Source organism: Vidua chalybeata, chromosome 4 (genome assembly GCF_026979565.1).
Source record: "Vidua chalybeata isolate OUT-0048 chromosome 4, bVidCha1 merged haplotype, whole genome shotgun sequence".
Classification (NCBI taxonomy): domain Eukaryota; kingdom Metazoa; phylum Chordata; class Aves; order Passeriformes; family Viduidae; genus Vidua; species Vidua chalybeata.
In genome coordinates this window covers 2,310,847-2,333,211 of record NC_071533.1, presented here as the reverse complement: position 1 = coordinate 2,333,211, position 22,365 = coordinate 2,310,847, and the positions used below count along the sequence as shown (strand labels likewise).

At 45.0% G+C, this 22,365-nt stretch overlaps 1 protein-coding gene across 2 annotated transcripts in view; it reads left to right on the top strand.

Moving 5' to 3' along the window:
- ADAMTS3 (ADAM metallopeptidase with thrombospondin type 1 motif 3) overlaps positions 1-22,365 on the top strand; it is a 60,630-nt gene that overhangs the window by 24,456 nt on the left and 13,809 nt on the right. For both annotated transcript variants that reach the window (XM_053940140.1, XM_053940139.1), the window contains exon 5: positions 21,168-21,367. In XM_053940140.1, coding sequence (XP_053796115.1) covers positions 21,168-21,367 — 200 coding nt within the window. The remainder of the gene's footprint in view (positions 1-21,167; positions 21,368-22,365) is intronic.

Below are 22,365 nucleotides of genomic sequence, written 5' to 3'. Positions count from 1 at the left end.
CCATCTGAGAATAATTACCATGTCTGAGAATAATTATCATCGTGTAGCTTAATCCATTTTCTTGTGTGTTTTTTTAATATTACACAAATCCTCGTAAGCCAAGGCCTTGCATGTTGAAGGTTGAGGGTTTTGAGGCTCTGGGCTCAGGATGAAAGAGCAGCTCTGCACCCGTCAGTGCTCTGCCTTTATTTCAGTATCTTTCAGCTTCTCATGTTCCTGTGTTTACATTGTGTTCACATCTTGTTGAAACTGGAAAGGGTTTGGGAAATAGAAGAAGTAGTACTTGAAATGCAGAGAACTAGAGGTGCTTGGCTTTTGGTACCCCAGCAAGGCCATTCCAGTTTAGCTCGTGCATCTGGGAGGGGTTTAGCCTGGAGAAGAGGAGGTTCAGGGAGACCTTCTCTGAAAGGAGGTCAAAACTCCCGGAATGGAGGTTGTAGCCAGGTGGGATTCAGTCTCTTCTCCCAGGTAAAAAAGGGACAGGTCAAGAGGACATGACCTCACATTGCACCAGGGCAGGTTTAGATTGGATATTAGGAAAAATTTCTTAATGGAAAGCCTTGTCAAGCCCTGACACAGGCTGCTCAGGGATGTGGAGGAGTCACCATCCCTGGAGGGATTGAAAAGTCATGTAGGTGTGGCACTTGGGGACCATGGGTTAGTGGTAGCCTTGGCAGTGCTGGGGCAATAGCTGAATTCAATCTTGGAGGGCTTTTCCAACCTGGAGATTGCTGAAGGTTAAAGCAAGGTGGCCAAGCCTGTGGAGCCTGAGGAAATGTTTGCAGTGGTTGAGTTGTTGGGTTGGTATGAGCTGCACATGAAAACGTTTCTCTTTCTTCTATGTCCTTGCTCCCCCACCATCGTGCTTGGGCTCGAGGCAGCCATGCGGAGTATGGCCTGCTCATGCTTTGGGAATTCAGCCAACACACACAAGAGTCCAAATTTTCAGTAACAGATGACAGATGACTCAACAAAACAGCCATTAAGATAAAAAAGTACTTTAAATTGTTGTTGTCAATGAAGTCATCACAGAACTGGAACCAGTGTGACAGCCTTTCTCGGCAGCGACACAGGACACGCTGTGTCATGTTTTCCCAACAAGTCAGTTTTCTAAGAGGGAAACTTCCAGCTCTAGTTATGTGGAAGGAGCTTGCAGTCTGACAGGACATCTGGTATTCCTGCAGGACTTCACAGTGTTTGGGGATTGGTTGGACATTGCTCAAACAGTTGGACAGAGTGTAGGAGTTGTAAGTCGAAAAGCTGCCATCCTGAGGGCAAGGTTTGAGCAGTGATCACAGTGCTGAGGAGCATGGATTGGTTCCTATGCAGTGTTCTCATGGAAGTCAGCACACCTACCCACTTCTGCTTCCCTGTTTCCTTTAGGACTGTTTTCCTTTAGGGCTGTCCCTTTGATGAAGCTTCACTGAGCTGTCTTAAGTGGGAACTGGAAATGTGTGGGGTTCTGGGGAAGATAGTGGGATGCCTCAAGCTGCCTTCCCACCCTGGAGCAGCACCCTGTGCTGATTTCTATTGATGGTATCCATGGCTCTGGACAGCCTCTTTAGGGAATGACAGTGGCAATTTGCATGGATTGTTTTCATAATTCGCTTTGTGTAGACACTGGTTTCTTTAGAAGCCTTACATTGATACACTCAAGAAATCAGATTGGAAATCCTGCCCCACTCCTGTGGGGAATTTTTCTTTGTGTGTGTGCACGAGCAGTTTAGGCCCCTTGAAGGATTCCTTCATTAGTTATTGCCTTTTTATACCTCTGTCTTTTCAGTCATTTTGGTGTGAGTAGGTTCTCTTGCATATAAATGGACCTGAATATTTGGGGTTTGTTTTGATACCAGGGAATTGTAGATGTTTTATATCTTCTGTGCTTAGAAAATGCTTCTGCTCTCACTTAGTGGTATCAGGGAAATGTGGATAATTTTCCATATTTTGACAGGCTGTTGCCAGGATAGACTGGCATGGGTAATCCGTCTGCTGATTCAAAGGATCTTGTTTGACTGTATTCCTTGGAATCTGATCTTCCTTCTGCCAGGTGAGGTAGTGCAGGGAAGCAGTAGGTCTTGACCACCAAATGTTAAAATAATTTTATTAACCCAAAATCCTACTTGGTCCTTGAGATGTCCATCAGACAGGATGTTTGCTGGTTTGAAGTGCTGAGCTCAGGTTACCTCCCCTGGACAAAGGAAGCTCTTCCTCTTCTGTGGGATGGAAGGCAAGGCCTCCCATGGGAAATTCCACCTATTGAAAAACCACTTGAATATAGTGGGATGTGACGCTGGACATTTGTTTCTAACCATCTGGGATGAGCATCTGGTTAGGCCTGGTCTGGGAATCATATCACAGAGCAGGACAGTGTCTAGAGGTCTCCATGGGTGTAAATACACATGACAGTCTCCTGACAGCTTTTCCATGTCAGATTGTCCTGGGATGACATTTGTAAGCTCGACTTCCCCAGTCATTTAAGTCTTGATCCTAAAGACACTGAACATCTGCGCTTCTCATTTGGGTTGAGTACTTCAGGTAGTCAGCATTTATGTTGTGTTACTCCCGAATAATGTCTCTTAAATAAAAAAATACTTATCCTTAAGGGCAGAAAGGAACAAAGTCCAAGTCTCCATGTTGGGGGTGAAGGGTCTGAGGGACAGAGAGCGAATGAGCTGTGCAGACAGAGCTGAAAGAAACGGAGCAGTGTATGAGGCTGTCGTGTTAAAGCATGATTTAAATAAATCCTTACGCTTTTCTCACCAAAACAGCTTTTTACTCAGGAATGGAAGGAAATGCTCCCAGGACAAGCCTGAGTTTGGGAGGTTTTGGAAGTATAACAATGATGTTACTCTGGGTGGGATGAAAAGAAGCTGCTCCCTGTTAGTAAGCTGAGAAGCATCACTGAAATGCGTGATCATTAACCTTATTCCTTGAAAGCGCTCAAGACGCAACAGAAACAGGCAAAGAGCCTGTAGAATTTACAATCAAATTTGCACCTAGGAGGCCTTCTGTGCAAGTTCTACTGGCTCAGGAGTGTGGTAAAATAAAACCCAAGCAGAAGCATAAAAACCTGCTCCAAGTCCAATGGAGTCAGTGGGAACACTCAAACTGACAGCAGTGGGACGATGAGGCAGGGTTTGGATCACATGCTGCTTGAGCTGATAACTGATTATTCAATTTGTCTTTCCTTCTGTTTGTTCATTTATTGTTTTTTCTGTGCTCTTCTGTATGGTAGAATGATGACAACCAACCCTGAGCTTAGCGGTTGCACAGCATGGTAATGTACTCGGAGCTTTCCTCTTTCATCCTCCTCTTCACACCATAGTATTTTTTAAATGACAACCTATTCACCCAGCAAGCACTTGAGATGAAAGTATTTTTGTAATTACTTCCTAACAGTGGGAAACAAGGAGCAGGAGCCTTTATCTCCCAGCTTCCTTTCAGAATTTTCATTTTCCCTGAAGAACCAAAGTGCTTGTGTGTCTGATGGGGTTGCCATGGCGCTGGCGTCGAGTGTCTTTGTCCCAGGTGGGAAACATGTAGGAGGAAGAAATGATTTGGGAATTGCTCCTGGTTGCCTGGGAATGAAACCCTAGAATAGAAGGTAGAAGAGTGGGAAGACTATTGCCTCCTTGGGAGACCTCCCTGTGCACTTCCCCAGGCACATTAGTGGTTCTCAGGGACACTGTTGTGCCGGAGGGTGTCTGAAGTCTTTCTCAGCAGAATTTCTCATGACCTGTGTTCTGATGGAGGATATTTTTGATGCTGCACAGCCCACCACACAAGTTTGTGCATCAGAACAATGGGGAAGATGGAAATTATTTCTGTGTAGACTCATTACAGCATGTTGTGTAACATCCTCTGTTCAGTATGGACATTTTTGTATAAATACAGAATCCCAGCATGATCTGTATTGGAAGGGACCTTAAGCATCATCTTGCTCCACATCCTGCCGTGGGCAGGGACACCTTCCACTATCCCAGCTTGCTTCAAGGCCCATCCAACCTGGCCTTGGACACTTCCAGAGATGGGGCTGCTTCTTTGGGCAGCCTCTGCCAGGGCCTCACAACCCTCAGAGGGAACAATTTCTCCCTAATATCCAGTCAAAAGTCTCTCTCTAGCTCTCTGGTAGTCCCCCAAGAAAGGGCCACCAATAACTTGTATTGATGGCAATAACCTGCGTTGTCTAAGGACATCCTGATCTTTGTCCAGCACTTCTGGAGCTTTTGCTTTTAATTTAGCCTTTTTCTCTTACATTGAAACTGAAGTGGATACTCTGAAGTCCTTCACTGAATATAGTTTGTGGGGTTGGGTTTTTTTCTTTTTTTTTTTTTTTTCAGGTAGCAATTTGCTTAAGGAAATGGTAATCAAATAGAACAGGAAGAGCCCAGTATGGTATAAAAGAAAAGGAGTGTTGGTGATGGTGATAGGAAGCAAAGGGAAACAGACTTCATAGTGAGGAAAAGCTTACAATTTTTTTTAAGAAAGAGAAGCTTGAGCAGGAGTGGATCAGAAGGTGCTGTGAAGTGACTGATGTGCTCTCTCTGTGTCGGGGAGGCTGTGCCTGATGATGAGAGCAGGAACATCCATCTGCTTAAGTCATCTTCTATTCTTGGCAATAACAAAGGAAAATGATTTTTAAATAAAACCAAGAATAAAGGCTTCATTCCAACTGCAGGCACCCAGCGCCAGAGTAGTAAAACACACAGAAAAATCTGTATGAAGGGAAAATTGAAAAAATGGAGACAGGTCAGTACATTCAGCTTGTGGCCATTCCAAGGCTCATACCGTTTTCCAATAAAAACTCCCTGTGCCCCCAAATTGCATAGGAAGAAGAATACTTTCAATAAACAGTAGTGCTAACAGAGAGGAGAGGGTTTAAAATATTGTGTAAGCAGCTGGTCCATTGTGAAGGTTTGGTTCATAGATGACATTCTCAAAGTAATCTGGGAGAGACATGCCAAGGTGAGGATCACCCTTGGGTAGCCTGTGTAGGACTGAGGTCCCTGGCTTGGATGTGAAGTGGCTCATCTCTACCGCTGAGTTTGATCGGAAAGGTGCACATGAGATGGTTCAAAGTGCTTTTTATGGACCAGGACATAGGTACCAGGATGGCACCCTCTGAGATTATGGGAATGAGAGTCAGAGGAGCTGCCTTATCAGGGGGAGTTTATGTGAATTAGAGGTCAGGAACCAGAGGAAATGAATCCTCCCACAGCTTGCGGGGGCTGAGGCTCGTTCATGTGTTTCACATGCGCATCCTACAAACTTAGGGCTGAAACGAGAGCACCGAGAGACTCTTTCACTGGGGGCACAGAGCTGTGTTCAATCAGTCTGAGTTCTGCAGCAGGCTTCTGATGGGAAAATGAGCTAAAACATAGCAGTTTGTGTCATGACATAAAAGGGTAATTTCTGTACCGTAAGACTCTTGCTGGACTTTGTCCTGAATTTTCTGCAGTTTTAGCATTTTACCCCACTGAGAAACACCTGTTTTTTAATGGGTTTGATGCTCAATAAATTTATGGGAAGATTATAGAAACAGCTTAAGAATCCAAACTGAGGGCAATTTAATTCATTTCTGTCTTTGGAAATACCTGGATGAGATGTTGGCATCCCTGGTTTATGACAGAGAAGGAAAATGCATCTGGTGTGTTTTGAACGAGCAATTTGAACGCCATACTCCTGCTTTTGGTAGGGTCCATGTGGGGTTACTGTGGAGTAAATCTTGCTGTGCCCCATGTATTACACCAAGATGTCCCAGCTCTCTCCACCTTTCCCTTTATCCCTTCCAAACATGGTGCAAATGATAAATAAACTTATCTGGTTTGTTGTGTGTGGGATGACACAGAGTTGGGCAGCTGGAGCTGACAGGAATGCGGATGGAAATGACTAACATGAGAACATCAACCTCATACTTCACGTTGCTCCCAGTGGATTGAGTTTCTTCAGAGCCATTTCTGGGTTACACAAGTGCATAAATCTTTCCAAAATGCAATAGTAAAACACTGCAGAGTAACAGCATGACCCAGCTGTTGTTTGCTGAGAAAACAGGGTTTTTTTTTCCGGAATACCTTGCCTAATCATTCTTTGGAGTATTCCAATAACATGGGACAGGATCAGCCAGATAATTAGGGTTCTGGAGGTTATTAAAATTCACACAAGTCTGAGTCTGCAGTTAGAGTTGGAAAGGAGGGAAGTGATGTCTCAGCGAAGCTGACTTCTCGTACGTGGTGACGGGGAGAGGCTGACCTGTGGGAACTCTGTGTTGGATTCCACCAAATACCATGTGGTTTGGGAAGAGAACCCAGGGAGGGATGAAGAGCTTAGCTGGCTTGTACTTTAGGAGTAGCCAAGGGAAGCGTTTTGTTGGTGTGTCTTCCTTTGCAACATTATTGGCAGGGCCTATTTCTAAGCATTCCCTGGAAAGGTTTGAGGACCTATCCACAGGAGGTGTGTCCTTGTGTCTCCTTTGGCATTTTACCTCTCCACCCAACAAGCAGGTAACAAGCAGGCTTCTGCCTCCCAGCAGCCAGTGACCTGCCTGCAGGGAATGGGTTTGTCCTTCCCGTTGATCCTGACAACAGGCTGGGTCCATCAGGTGGCTAGAAAGGGGAGGATCTTCCTCCTTCTTCCATATTTCTGCATAGGATGCCTAGCAATGGACCTAGATATCTGGAGAAGGCTGCATTCAGACACTGCCATCCTCCATGGAGCACAGGGAGTGGTGGGCTGTGAGTGTGTGTGGAAGGGCACACTTGATTAGCAAGTGCTGTCTTTTTGTGTGAAATGACTATCCTGTAGCCACAAATGCAAAATCTGGATCACAGAGTTTGGATAACGATTTGTTTGCCCAATACCTTTGTTCTGTAATCCTACAGACATCAAATAATAAATCAACATCACCTGGTTAGTGCAAATTAGAATAAAAATTTCCAAATACACGGATCATCTTGTGCAAAATCCTAATAATACCTAAAATCTTTCAGATAATAAATTTCAACTGCAACAGGGTTAAACACGGTGTAAACTGAGCTTTTTTAGTCTCTGCTGGAAACAGTAACAGGTGATGCAAGGCCATCCAAGGAACTTTGTGCTTTCTTAAAGGAGAGCTCTGCTCTGCCTTTCCAATTCTCCTCACTAATAGCTCCAGAGAATATAAAGTCACAATTTCCAGGAGGAATAGTAGTTGTGCTTTTCTCTCCTTGACAATAAATCTCTTAGAGGTATTAAAGTAAGAGGTAGTAGTAACTGTTAATTATTTACAGAAGTCAGATCAGTGGGAGGGTCAGTGATGGGTCTATGGTTTCCCTTGAGCATCAAAATAACCTCTGGGCCTGGATGTCTTTCCTCTGTTTCATGTCAAAGTTACTGCTGCAATCGTTTACCAGTTTAGTGTATACCCTGTTCCCTTCTGTCCAGGCTCTTCTGCACTGTGTGTCCAAGTGCTGTGGAGTGGTATCGTGAGATTTGAGAAGGTCCTTGCAAGCAGAGAGTGAAGGTTTGTGGGTCTGGGGATTTCTGCAGTCTGCAGCATGGGCCAGCTTCCCACTGCCAGAGGGCAGGGTTAGGTGGGACACCGGGAGGAAATTCTCCCCTGTGGGGCTGGTGAGGCCCTGGCACAGGTTGCCTAAAGAAGCTGTGGCTGCCCCATCCCTGGAAGTGTCCAAGGCCAGGCTGGATGGGGCTTGGAGCAACCTGGGATAGTGGAAACTGTCTGTAACCCAGGAGAAGAGGACCCTGGGGAAGAGAAGAAGCTGCTGAGGATGTTTTTTAGGAGCTCTAAATGTAGCTTGAGGAGAATCACTGGGCATGATTGCAGGCTGCTCTGCCAAATAGTGATGTACTTTTCACTTAGGTCTTGGACTTGCTAACCAAGTTAGGGAGCTAATTAGGAGCCAGCTACAAATTAGTGTCTTTTTCTTCTTTTGTTTCTGGATGTTGGTTTTCATTTGCCCTTGAGTACCTGTAATTTGATGATGAAGATTCGTTGTGGGTTTTTTTTTTTTTTTCTGTTGCTTAGGGCAGAAAGGAAGCTCAGGGCCAACCCACAGTGAAATTGAGTTCTAATCTTCCATGTTTCCTCATGGCATGGAGCAAATATCTCAAACTCTACTTACAAATCATGTTGTTGAACAGGAAAAATTTGGCTGGTGCTTCTAGACTGAGAGCAATTCCAAGTATATCCCTTGCTTTCATTTGATCTGTGGCAAAACCAGTTTTGAAAACTCCTGAGAAGTACCTCAGAGTGAAAGGGTAACTCATTATACTCTGTGGCTTATGAAGAAACTCTAATTGATATCATCACAGATGATGTAACTAATAGCATCATAGATGTTGTTGATTTTCAGCAAAAGCCCTGTATTCCCTAGATCTATGATAGCAATAAAAATCCACTTCACAAAATTATTTATTACCATATTTATTTACTTTTTGAATGCTCAGTTCTAACAAACAGACAGCAAGTATCCAGAAACCATGTAATTAATTTTTAAATCTGTTTTAAGTAGTTTGTCCTGAACAGTCCTTGAAAATGCACTGCCTTGTCCCTGGGTTCTACTCAGGTTCTTCCATACCCAACTCCATGTTCTTTTTATTCCTGATCACAAGTGAATTTGCAAACAGATGCATTAGAACCTTTGCTTTGGTAGTTTAATGCTGTTTTTCAATTTGCTTTTATGGGGTTGCTTCTTGATTTATTTCAAGCCTTTTTCCTTAATCAGAGTTTTCCCTGCCAAGAATAAGTAACAATATAGTTTCATTACTTCCAGCACTTCAAAGCTTCCGAGTTTCTCATGCTGAGAACATTTACTACTAGAATTAAAAATCAGTCTTCCTTTAGTTAACAGTGCTCTTTAATAGGGAACACAAGGGGAGATAAATCAATTAAAAGTGTCTATTTTTTGAGGGCTCATGCAGCACTGTGCCATGTTATGGGGCTTGATTAGACATTTGGTTTAATTGGAGGAGGGCTGATGAAGTTCTGACCTCCTCAGATCTGCTTTGTTTGCTCTTTGTCAAACATGCTCTTTTTTTTTTTTTTTTTTTTTTTTTTTTTTCTGGTGAGACAGAATCATCATTCATATTTATTTTTTTTACATCTGAAGTTTGTCAGGCTGCTTGGAAAAATGGGACAATGAAAGCCATCTGGGCATCCCATCGACTTCCATTTGGAAACATCTGCATCGTTATTAGGAACGTCTCACCAGCACTGCAGTGAACAGATGTGTTCCCTTTCCATCTCCAGGTTCACTTAGAATTTCTGATATATAGAGAAATTTGATAGGCTCTAAACCCCAAATGCCTGTTTCTTGATCAGGCCCTCTAATACTACTAATTTAGGATGTTTGTTCCCATGTAAAGTAGAACCTGGTGGCATTTGAGGGAGGAGGCAATGGGGAAAAGGCAGCAATGTCTCCTGCAGGTCATTCTGTGTCTGTAGGATTTAAAGCTGAGCACTTGTGTTCTTGAGCCTTTGCCACGCAGGTTGACTCACAGCTGTTCATCAGATGTAAGGCTCCATGGAAATCCAGAGTCCTGTGATTCCAGCTGCCCTGTCCCCATTCTTAAAGCCTTAAGAAATTAGACTTTTAATTTCTTTAAAGAGAGAGGACTCCCTGCATTGAGTTTACCATCCCTTTTCTGAACCTCACAGGTGATGGCACACAGTGTACAGGTGCTCCAGCTGCCAGTATCTCCATATAGCTCCATACTTTGCAGTTCCCTGTACAGGTTTCCAATGTGAGTGATGAGGCACTGGCACGGGTAAAAGATAGCATTGTGTCTGCAATGCCAGGGAAGCTGAGGCAGAAGCTGGAAAGCCAGGGAGAAACTGGAAAGCTGCGCTGCTGGACAGTGAGTTCCCTCAGCTGTTTTTCTGTGGAAGAGCAGAACTGGACAACCAAGAGGATCTGTGAAACCTTTTAGGTGCTTAGGACATAATAAGCTGCTTTCAGCATCTTCTGTGAAGGCTTATTTGGGGTGACGATGATATTTGCAGCTGGAGTGGGATATTCAAAGACACTGCAGGTTATTACCCCAACTAGAAGTGGGTAAGTTAATGCCCACAGTTTGGAAGTGGCTGTTCCACAGTGGCAGAGCTTCTATCCAAATCAAACTTCCCAAGTCCCAAGCAGATACTCTGTCTCACTAATGGCTCGGATGTTATTTGTTTTTTTCAGGATTTTCAGGTCAGCAGTTCGGTGATCTTTGTGCTCAGCTGGGTTTTTGAAGCTGTTTGCTGCCCCGACCCAAGACCCCTTAGTGAATGTCAGCCTGGGCTTTTGGGACACCCCCTTCCTCTGTGGATGTGGTATCTGGGTAGAATGGCCTTGTGCATATTTTCGCTGTTATCTTGGACACTCTCGTGGTCCATGGACTGTTGGGAAATAGCTTGGGCTTGGAGACATTTGTTGCTCTTGGAATGCTGACTTACAGTGCATTCATGGAAAAAAAAGCAGGAGCTCGAGTTCAACAGCATTCAGTGACAGTTTATAGTTGGAGCTTTTCCTTTATATTTATGCCAGTGGAATTTTGAGAAATGGCTGAAATTCCATGTGGCGAGAAAGAGAGGCTTATTATCCGTGACTAATGCTTGGATACGCTTTTTTTTAAAAATTGGTATTATTTGCTGTTGTGCCACTTCTACTCTTCTGCTACATTGGTTGATCCTGTTGCCTCCTAATTTTGAACAGCATTTCTCTCACCTTGGACTGCCACTCTCACATCATTCCCACTGCCATCCTCCTTTGGGACTTCAGCCCCTGCAACCACACTGTCAGCCTGGGATCCAGAGCCGGGCTAAGCTCGCCTTTGTGTTAGTTAGAGGTTGAATCCAAGATGAAGGCTCTGCATTTTTGGATGACAGGATTGAAAATCATACTCTTGATTGCTTTTGGTGCATAGGATTGTCTTTCTTGCTGCGTTTTCTGCAACGCAATATTTGACAAAGCATTTCTTCTTTTTAGTTCTAAGTCATTAAATTTATTACTTAGCTTAAGAGGTCCTTTTATATGTCTAAAATGAACACTTGGGCTGTTTTCCCTCCTTTTGCAGAGGAGAACTGTCTCCTTTTTGTCGTATTTCTAGTCAGACCCATTGTATATTCAATGGAAAATTCTTCCTAAATCTTCTCCCCTCTCAGGTTCTTCTCCTTTTTATTATTATGCTTTTTCTCGCTGTCTCTGTTAGCTTTCCACCAGACTGGAGGGCTCATTAAAGCAACACTGTGCAGGAAATGGAGAGAGGTGCAAGAATGGAACCCTGCTCGCCAAAGAGGGAAAGTTGGCAGCTCTCCTCTCACAGGAAAATTCCTTGGATTTGAGGAGTAGCTTCATTGAGAGAGTGCTACTGAAGGGGCATGAGATGCTTGGTCAAGTGTCATTCCACAAATAAATGGCATTTTGGATACTCACAGATTGTGATGAGGTTCCAGCAATAACGTTCCAATTCATTTTAATTAATTTGTATATGGGAGTTGGAAATTTATGTTTTATCTGAGTGTTCTTGAGTGTCAGGAGGGAGAAGGTGGGCTCTGGATAGAAAGAAATACTAATTCCCTATGGAAGATGCTTCCAGCAGACCTCACCTCCCATAGTGGACTGCAGGGATGAACCTTGCTGAAAAACTCCTTCTCCTTAGTCACAGCTTTTTCAAGAGAAATAGTCCTTGAAAAAATGGTCTTTCAGGTCACAACAGGAGAATTTATGATTATGACTCTATGCTATTTTGGACGGGATCGGGATGGGGAAAAGGAGAGGGGAATGATCAAAATATCCTGTGTGGAAACAGTGCGAGTTAGATTCATAACACATCTGTGCGAGGTGCAGGCAAGGCTGGCACGCTCGTAGGAATTTGGTGAGGTGGAAAGGAAAAAAAAGTGCTTCGTTGTGTAAGAGTCTATATGAAAAAAGGAAAGTATAAAGGGGGGTGGGTCCATAATGAAAAAAATCTGTGTCGGTTTCTGAGGGCCAGTGTTTGGGCCTTGCAGAAAACTCTTCCCCCCAAAGAATGGCCACAGGAAAGTGTAGGTGGGACCCTCTTGTTTGCAAACCAGTTCTGTAGTGTGACAGTGAAAATCAACCCTCCGAAGCTGCTTGTTTGCTGGGTTTTTTCACTAAAAATAGTGTGATGTCAGTATGTCTAGTGTCAGGCTGTGTGGTTTTTGTAAGTGTATCGCACTTACTCCGTGTAATTATAGACACAGGTGTGGGTAGATGAGGTTCTGCTCCATAAGGAATTGGGAGAATTGAGAGCTGGCTTTTACTTCAGGACTGTTCTCTCCCTGTCAGCCCTTCCAGTTTTAAAATCCTCCCTTCCAGAAAATGCTTGACTGGGAGACAGCAGAGGCTTTGATTGACTTCCTGTGATTTCACATAATCTGCCTGTGTGCCACTGAATACTATTGTTCAACGAAGAATCAGAATTTGTTGGCCCAGCACAGCTAGCTGGAATATATTTATAATAGCCCACTTCATGTATTTTTTTATTCCTCAAAAAAAAATTACTCCATAATCATTAATTCAGTCTGTTCTTGTCTGCAAGTTAATTAAAAAAATCAAGGATTTCAGCTGGAGATAGGGTTGATGGGCAAATGAAACTCTGCAAAACTTCAGGTTTACGTACCTTAATACCTAAATATCATAATCCAATGTGTGTAACCAAATGCAGTGTATGTGTATCATAGGATTGTGGAATCCTGGGGTGTTTGGGGTGGGAAGGGACCCCTCATGTTTGCAGACACAGCTGCTGCCTGGCAGTCGGCTGCAGCGGTGGAGGAGCCCTGCCTTGGACGTGGCCAGTGTCACTGCAGGTGCACGGGCTCATCAGAAGGCTGGACTCCCAAACCCAGCTGTTGGACTTTGTCCCTCTCAGAAGGTCGGAATCCACTTAGTGCCAACTGAGCAATTAAGGACAATTATGCTTTCAGCTACATTAACGAGTAACGGGGCAGGAAGACACTGGGAGGAAGTGACCCGTTGTCACACGCCCGCACACTTTGTGACTCACTATCACTGGCAGGGCGTTTGAAGTTCCCTTTGTCTCCGTAATGTGGGCTGCATAAATACTTTCCCACATTTTTTTCCAGTTTTGCACACTCAGTTATTCCTTTTATGTGAGTGATTGCTGTGAATTCCATTCTCCCGTCTCCTTTAAACGTTGGTCTCAGCAGAAGCCATGGGATAGCTGAGTCTTGCCCATGGTGTTCACATCCTTGGTTTCCTCCTGTGCCGGTGGCCGTGCGAGGGAATCACACTGAGGGTGCTGAAGAATAATTTTGCCTTCCATACCCATTCATTCAGTTTAGAATGGAACCAGGCCCAGCTATTCTTCCTGTTCCATGTCTTCTGTGAGAGGGGGAAAGAACTGGCTCAAGGCCCACTAAATTCAGAAATCTCATTTGATTTCTTTATATGTAAAACTTCTGGCTTTGGCACTTGGACAGAGCTTCATCTCTTCCCTCCTCCATTTCTCATTTGGCCTTTTAGACTTCAGGTGTCAGGTGGCTGGACTTGAGACTCTTAAAGGTCCTTTCCAACCTTAACAATTCTGTGACGCTGTTTTATTGTAGCAGGTCACAGATTCACTCCAGCCAGTGACCTTTAGATGGATTATCCAGATTCCAAAGCTCCATCACACAGACGGGCCAGGGGAGAGCTGCCAAGGCAGCAGGCAGAACCAAATCCCAGTGTTAACTGGTCCCTAATTTGTTGTGGTAGTGGGTAGTGGTCTCCTCTGTCTCTCAGATGTTCAGATCTTGGAGCAAGTCAGTGAGAAGTGTGTTCATGTCTCTTTCCTTTACAGAAAGAAACATTTAAAGTACCTTTTTGCTTCTTCCACTGTTGCCACCACAGTGTCCTTCAGCATTTTTGTAATAGCAAAAATGGTGTTGCTGTGCCCCACCTTGTCCCCACTGGCGTTCTCCCCTTGGATTTTTACAATGTGTTTTCACTGCTGGTCAGCGCTGGAATGGAAAAGCTTAGCTGCCTCAGCTGCTTGTGGCTCTGCTCTCCAGCTGGACAGCAGTTCTGCTGTCCAGACAAGCCCTTCAGACAAGCTCTTTGGCTTCTCCACAGGCGGGAGAAAGCAAATCTGTCCTGGAAGAGGGCAAAGATTCTTTCCTGAGATTTGCCCTTGCAGAGATCATGGTGGGAGAGCCTTCCCCTTGGCATGGATCAGAGCGGCAAGCCTCCGACGCGGGGGTTTTACATCATTTGTGGGGCTGGACCAGCGCACGCGTTTAGGATATTCAGGTGAAGTATTAAATTATGCACTGGTGGTTTGTACAAGTCCTTCCTCAGCTGCTGTCAAGCTCCATCCCTCATTCCCAAGGGCTGGGGAGGATGGTGTGTCTGTGTGCTGTCCGAGCAAGGCGCAGCTCCCTGCTCAGAATAATCCCCTTCTAAGGGAGCCGGGCTCTGTCCGGTGTCCCGCTGTTGTGTCTGGACAGTGTAGCAGGCTTTGCTGACTTCCAGAGGCTTAGGGCAGATAAAGTGGTGATCAGAGGGTAATTGCTGTTGACAGTGGGCAGTGGGCTGCTTGCTGATGCAACAGGCTGTGGCTGGGCCTGCAGAGGATCACCAGCCGGGCTGTGTCCTCTTGCACGGTTCCTGTGGCAGTAAAAGGTCCCACATGTTTAGGAACACATTCTTTACACAGCTTTTAAAAACAAGCAGCTGCATGTAAACACAGCTCTCCCTTTATCCCAAAGAAATGAGCAACCCAGGGAGCAGTTAGTGCCCTCACTGTGGAAACTGCTCCCATCTGCCCCAGTATTTGCCACTGAAAATTCACTTACTGTCTTTTCTCTGGAAGCTGTGGCTGCCCCATCCCTGGAAGTGTCCAAGGCCAGGTTGGATGGGGCTTGGAGCAAGCTGGTCTAGTCAAAGATGTTCCTGCCCGTGGCCAGGAGGCGGAAGGAGATGGGCTTCAAGCTCCCTTCCAACCCAAACCATTCCATGGGTCTGTGAAATAGGAAGCTTGGCTCCTGCCGTGCTTTCAGCCAGCTGGCAGAAGCTGGGTCAGATGCCAAGGAGTAAAAAGAGTGAGAGAATTTTAAGGCCTTGCTATAATGACTTAGTTCATGAGCACTGGGGGGACTGCATCTCTGCCAAAGCAACTTCCTCGAGCACTGGAAGCTCACAGTAGTGTTCTGGTGCTGAAAATACCTGCTTAAAGAGTTTAGACCCTGGAATTCCTGTGAAGCCTGTTGGGATCTCAGGGAAACTGCCTGAAAATGCAGACAGCTCAGGCCATCCAGCATTTCTTCTTCCAGTAAGTTCTGAATTAGCAGATTAATTATGAATGCAGCCTGTGCTTTCAGAATGTAGTGGGTACCCCCCTTTCTGGATTGCTCTGTCCTTTTACAGTGCATTATTCCAGTTAGGAATCCAAGGATGCTTTAAGAGTACTCCTTTGTGAAGTAAAAGTGATTTTTGGGTTGATGTAATGATACATGAAGGCATGAGTGCTTTTAAGGTTGTTAATGCAGAGCTCTCTCGTGTTCCTGGGCAAGTGTCTGACTGGAAAGTCGTGGATTTGATGCTCTTAAGAGCTGGAAACTTTGGGAGTAAAGCCTGGCCACTCTGAGTTGTAAAATCAAGCCCTCCCATACCCAAACTGGATTTGGTTCCAGCACCCCAGGTACCCCAGGTGTGCACCTCAGCAGTGGGCCAGTCTGCACATTGTTGCTGACTTATTTTTCTCATCTGCAAACCAAATTTCAGAGCCTCTATAGATGCTTTTTCCATACTTTTGGACATTGATACAGATGATGATTTTGCAAAATGGGACTTCTTTTCCTTTTTGTTTTTCACCTTTTATTGCAGCTGTGTGTGAAGGGCCTCATTGATACTGAATCAAAGAACTTGGTGTGGTGTAAAGTGAAAAAGGGACAGCCTTGGTTGGTTTATTGTGTCCAATATGTGACCCACAGGCCTCTCCATGTCCCCTGTTTGTATGTAAGCACCAGCAGAAGGTGTAGCTCAGGTCTCCTAAAATGCCAGACCCAAATGCTCACACATCCAAAGAAAATCTGACCTTTACTCAACAGAATGTTCTCCTGGGATTAAAGTAGAAAAATTCAGTTTATTACTATTTAAGTCTCTGAGCTACATGTGTAAGTTGCTAAACTGAAGGAAGAGTGACACCTTGTAATAATGTCTCAGTAAAAAACCTGGAATCGTCAGGAGACTGTTTTTAATACATTTTCATACTTCAAAATTCAGAGTCAAAGCCAGACTCCAGCTCTACCCATAATTAAGTTTTTTTTTAATAATGACACATAGTAAATATATATTTTTAACCTGTTCTAAAAAAAAAATCCACAAACAAAACTAACCACCAAATCACCTGTACCTCCAAAATAAGATTATGATGTTATCCTTGCTATATATAGAGAGCCAAATAATTAAAGAAATGGGGAATGGGGGGATGTCTTGCTACTAGGAAAGCAGGAATTCCAGGAGACATGGTTTATAGTTCTAGGATAACTACCTATTGGCTAAGTTGGCTGTTAGGGCTAAAGCCCAGCTAAAAATAAGGTGCAGAGCAGATGAGCCAGGGCAAGGCCGGGCAAGTCCCGAGGCCGTGTTAGGCCAGCGTGCAGCTGTGATCTGGTATTAGTGGTGGCCAGGCAAGGGGCTGGCACATCCATGGGCTGTGCAGGGAGCAGCCTCTCTGGCTTCTCCTCTGCTTGTCCTGTGCCCCCCCGCCCCGCCCCAGCTTTTGATTATTAGAGGGCAATATCTTTATTGCAAAAAAGCTCAGTTTGACCCTGAGCCTTATACCTCTTCTGTTGATTGTATGCTAGAGCCTCACAGCAAGAGTTCCATCCCTACTCAAGTTCCACAGATCCAAAAGCCCTTTCACCACGAATCAGGTGAGTGCAGAGCTGTTGCAGACTGTCCAGGGAGTGTGTCAGGCGTGTCCTCCAGCACTGGGAGCTCTGGAATAGGCTGGCGTTCCTCTTTGCTGTTTGTTTCTGGTCATGGGATGGAAAAAGAACAGTTAATAGTTGACCTAAATTCAGGCCTAGTTAATTACAGTTTCCTTCAGTTCTGGCTTTGTGCTGTGTGTGTTCGCTGCCAGGTGAGGATAACCTGCAGTCCTAGAAAGCCTCATGCCAGGGAGGGAAGTGATGACAAGAAAATTACAGGGTGAAATTCCAGCCTTTTCTATTGGAAAAGTTGATCCTGAGTTGGCTCTAAACATAATTGAAATACATAGAGGATTATGCATTTCTACGTGGCTCCCTGAGTGTGCGGCTGGCACCGAGCCCTGGTGTAAATGAGGGCTAGGAGCTGTTTTTGCTGATGGTGCGTGGAAGGGAAGAGCCTTCTCGTGATGTCAGCGCAAGGAATATAGTGCAGGAAATCTTCCATCCTTCCCAGAGTCACCCTGCAGCTGGAACTGCTCAGGTACCAGAGAAGCACATATTTCTTGGAAGCAGTCGGCACTCCAGAATGTTTCCTTTGCTCTTTCAAGTGTAAGAACAAAGTAAGACGGGGTCTGTGTTTGTGGCCCATGGAGTTCTTGCATTTCGTGACTAATCCTGCAGCCTAGGGATTCAGACCTTCCTTTAATCCCTGCTTGTTTGTCATTCTGCCAGTCACTGTCACTCCAAAGGTCCCACTGGAAGAGAACATAAACGGAGGTAATTCCCTGAGCTTAATCATCTCAGGAGGTCTGCGTGTGAAGTCACAAGAACTTCTTCTCTCCCTTTTCTTCATTCCTTAGTGTGGTGAAACTGTTGTGAAAGTGGAGCTGTGTCTGAACCTGGTTGCTGGCATTTTTATTTCCATTAGTAAATTCTTCAGTGTCCTTCTCTTCCGCTAACACCTCCTCTGACACCAAGACACCTTTGTGAGAGGTGACACCACCACCAAACCTTATCTGCCACATCCCCAGACTCACAGGTACAGCAGCACTTCCATCCTCAAGTGGTGGACCACATCCAGGTGACGGGTGAACAGTCAGACTCGATGGTCAGAAGGGGTTTTTGTAACCTGACTCTGTCTTGCGGGCTGTTCTGAGTTTTTCTGGTTTGGTTTTTGTTAATGCTCAAGTGATTTCTTCCACCTGCCCTGACAGTAATGTTAAATCCAATGTTCTCTTTTGTGTAACTGCACTGTGTTTCTGCAGCAGCAGAGCTGGCTGGCTTTGTGTTATCAAAAGTTCATAGATAATATTTATTTATTGTGAAATATCCCAGAGAGACACACTGCAGGGGCTTCTGGAAGCACTTCATGGGTATAGCCTTGAACATACAGGGAAACATCAAGTAAAGCTGTGTGTTTTTATGGCCAGCTGGCTCAGTTGGGGTTGCTGCAGAAACAAACTCTTCCCTCAGCCCCCAAAAACAAACAAGCAGAAGTTTTGGCGGCAGTTAAGCAAACAACAAACTCTCCTACAGAGACAGTGACAGTATTAAGGATCCAAATTGTGGAGTCAAGACTGCAGGTCCCAGTGTCAGTGCTCCACATGGGAAGGGGGTTTGGGACAGGGCTGTTAGGACAGGACACATTCTTTTCATGCCACAAAACTCTTGTGGTAGTGGGAGAAAGTAATTTGGCACTTCTGGAGTAAAAGGCAATTTGAGGCAATTCTTCAAGAAAAGATAAGAGAGAATGTGTAACTTGCCAGGGTTTTGTTTTTTAAGGACCTAAGAAATCAAAGCACACGAGTTCCAGCACATCCCAGAACCTAATGAGAACATCCTGTCATCATATCTTCGCCCTGGTGACCTGGGTGGTTTCTGTTGCTGATCCCTCACAATTAGACAGTACCGGCACCGCCACAAAAATGTTGCGTGTACACAATTTGTGAGGAAATCACTGGGAATTATGTTGGAACTGTTTGGAATGTGCATTTGAACTAAATGATTCTTCTTTTCTTCGCTGGTTTTTCAAAAGGCACACTTCAAAATAAGGCTCAGGAGGCGGTGACAGGATGGACTGGCCTAGTTTCCTTACTTTGGGAATAGCAGAATGGAATTTTTTAGTAGCTGCAGAACACGTCTGTCCCTGGGGACATTTTGTACATTAACGCAGTCTTTGGAAAGGGACTTAGATTGATCTCAATTTATTCCACACTGGTTTCTCATTAGTTTCATTTTGAATTAGTGAAGGTGTGGATCTTCCCTAGATACTCTTCCTTGCTCTATATCCAGAAAAAGGCTAAATTAGGCAATTGAGCAAGTGAACATATGGGAGGAACATGGATGGATGGATGGATGGATGGAAGGTGTATCTACATACATATTTAAGGAATGCTTCTATCACTAGCACAGAATTCAGCCCATGTATTTTACGATATATAGTAAGATGGTAAGACTCTCCCATGTGAGTGAAGCTGAGGGTTCTCTTTAGGCACACAGAGGGTTGGTTGATAACAACGTTGATGAAATTAGATTTGGGCAGATCACAGCTTTATTTAATAGCAGAGAAAGAGCTGTAGTTCCATTATTTTACAGTCACACTCTAGGACAAGCACCTGCTGTAACCAAGAATAGCCATTTCTCATGGCACAAGAGCATGGGCTGATCTGTTCCTACAGGTAAGATCGGGATGTAAGTGATGCAGGACTAGCAAATTAAAAAAAGGAAGAGGTAACAAACCAGCTAATTCCAGAATGAGATTAGGATGGATTAGTCTGTCTAGCTCAAATCCCCACACGGCCAGACTGGTTCTGTGTGTTTCTTCACCATCGCCCCATGTGTTATCTTTCTCCCAAGTAACAAGTGATCTGACAAGAGGAAATGGCCTCAAGATGTGCCAGGAAAGGTTTAGGTTGGACATTAGGGAAAATTTCTTACATAAAGAGTTGTCTGGCCCTGACACAGACTGCCCAGGGCAGCGATGGATTTCCCATCCCTAGAGGGATTTAAAAGCTGTGTGGATGTGGCACTTGGGGACATGGTTTAGTGGTGGCCTTGGCAGTGCTGGGGCAACAGTTGGGCTCAGTGGACTTAGATCCCATATGTTCTGTTAAGTGCTTGGGTGCAGACTGCATCCTCTGAAACAGCAGTGGGAAGTACCTGTAACCAAGGATTGAGCCTGGCTGTTTGCTCTGAAGTCACTGAAGTGCTGCATTATGGAAATCAGACAGGAGAACAGATAAACCCCTCACGTGACACAGTGTTTCTTGGGCTGGGCACAGCAGTTAGGGAGAGGACCCATTGCCTGACTCCCCAGCAAGCTATGGGAAGTTGGTGCCGTGGGCACCGCAATGTGACAGCGTTCCAGCTGGGTTTCCCTTGGATGCTGTGCTTGGCAGCTTTGCCAGCTGGAGCGGTTTTTGGAATTAGAGTGGGTGTATAATTTTCCCACTGTTGTGCTGTCCTGGGGCTGGCATACTTCAGAGTGCCTGAAGACACAGGAAGGGCCGGTTTGTGGACTTGCAGCCTTGGCATTCATGAATTCCAGCACAGAGGAGAAGGGTTGGAAGTTTGCCGTCGGAGGGGAAAGTGCCCTGATACCACGTGCGTGGAAAGCAGGACTGTTCTCTCCTCTCCATCCTGCATGCTGTTTGCTCTAGTTGGCTTCGTAGGGCAGGGAGATCCCTGTATGTTGTTGGGAAGAATGGGGTAACAGGGGTGCTCCTGATTGTCACAGGGACACAGGAACCGTAGCACGAGATGTTCCTCACTGATGTTCATTGCTCAGAATTGTTGGAGTACTGGTGTAGATTTGGGAAGAGCCAAGTATCCTACAGCTGTGAGGTTTTACCTGTCAAAAATCCCTGGGCATGTTTTGTTTTACCGCCTTGGATTTTATGTGTGGAGTAAGAACCATGGTCAATTACAGACCCATGTGGTTGAATGAATTTTTTAATTGGTTTTCTGGTGATTTCTCCCAGCCCTATACCACAAGAATAATTTCTTCAGGGTTCTTGATGTATCTTATCCAGAGAAGTGGTAACTCTGCAGGTGAGGATGCTTTGTGGGAGGATGTTTCTGAAATGGAACTGGAATTCCATTGGTCATATAATGGAACCACAGAATGGGCTGGGTTGGAAGAGACCTTAAAGACCACCCATTTCCAACCCCCTGCCAGGGGCAGGAACACCTTCCCCTAGACCAGGTTACTCCAAGCCCCGTCCAGCCTGTCCTTGAGCGCTTCCAGGGATGGGATAGGAACTAGAACTCCACTGATGGCAGACTGTCCTTGCAGAGTCCCTCCTCGCTGGCCTCGGAGCACTGAGTTCCCTGCATGGCCACATTGAGCAGCAGCTGAATGAGACCCTGCGGCGCCGCCGCCACGCGGGAGACAATGACCACAACATCGAGGTGCTGCTGGGGGTGGACGACTCTGTTGTCCGATTCCATGGCAAAGAGCACGTCCAAAACTACCTCCTCACCCTGATGAACATCGTGAGTATTGTTTGGGAGCTGGAATGGCTGTTGGGGGCTCTTGTAGGAGCACCAGGTTTGGGAAAAATAGCAACGGGATCATTCTGACTGCTGCTGGAGAAGGTTTTCTGGTTTTAAGATTTTCCTTTAATTCATCTTTTTCGCAGTAGTTTCCTTCCTAGGGCACATTCAGGGGTATTTCCAATAATGAGGAAATAGTTGAAAAATAGTAAGGGGAAAAAAGTAAACTTGATCCATTCCTAGTAATTCTGAGCTTCTCCCACAACACAGTTCTGGAGAAAAACTGATTAAAGCATAAATGTGTAGAGGAAAAGGGGTTCTAAACCCTCAATGGCTCTCTGACAGCAGATCTTCTAGTAATACCAGTAGATCTGTCTTAGAAACGGTGGAATCATAAGATTTTCCAGGAAATAAAAGCAATCTCTTAAGGATGAAGATGAGGGACTAATTATTCCCATAATGATTCCCATTAGTTATGATTTTGTGGATGTAGGAATGAATCTTATATGTTTTACACTCTTTTATTCCTGGAATAATTTAAAAATGATGCCTTGGGTTTACAGAGCTTCTAAATTTGAGAACTTAGAATCTGAGCAGAAAAAAATTATTCCTGTATGAATTTAACCCAGCCAATGTGATGTTTTCCAGCACATCACTCAGAGAATCATCTCCTTTTTCCCACATACACCGTGGAACACCAACATTAAATCTCCATTAGACATTATTGCAGAATATTGTCCTTTTGGTTTTAAAACCTTTTCAGTGAGCAGCAGGGTTGATCCATGTCCCAGAGCACTTCCATGTTTTTCACACGCCTGTGGCTCCATCTGCTGGGAGTGGCTGTGGGGCCGAAGGCAGAGTGAGCTGACACCCTGCTGCCCAGAGCCATCCAGAGAACGGGATAAAATAGGGCTTACGGGGAAATCTTGAAGACTTGAAGCTTAAGGTCAGCTATAGGGTCCTTTTCATCTCCAGGGAAGTCATTCCTGTGTCTAGAA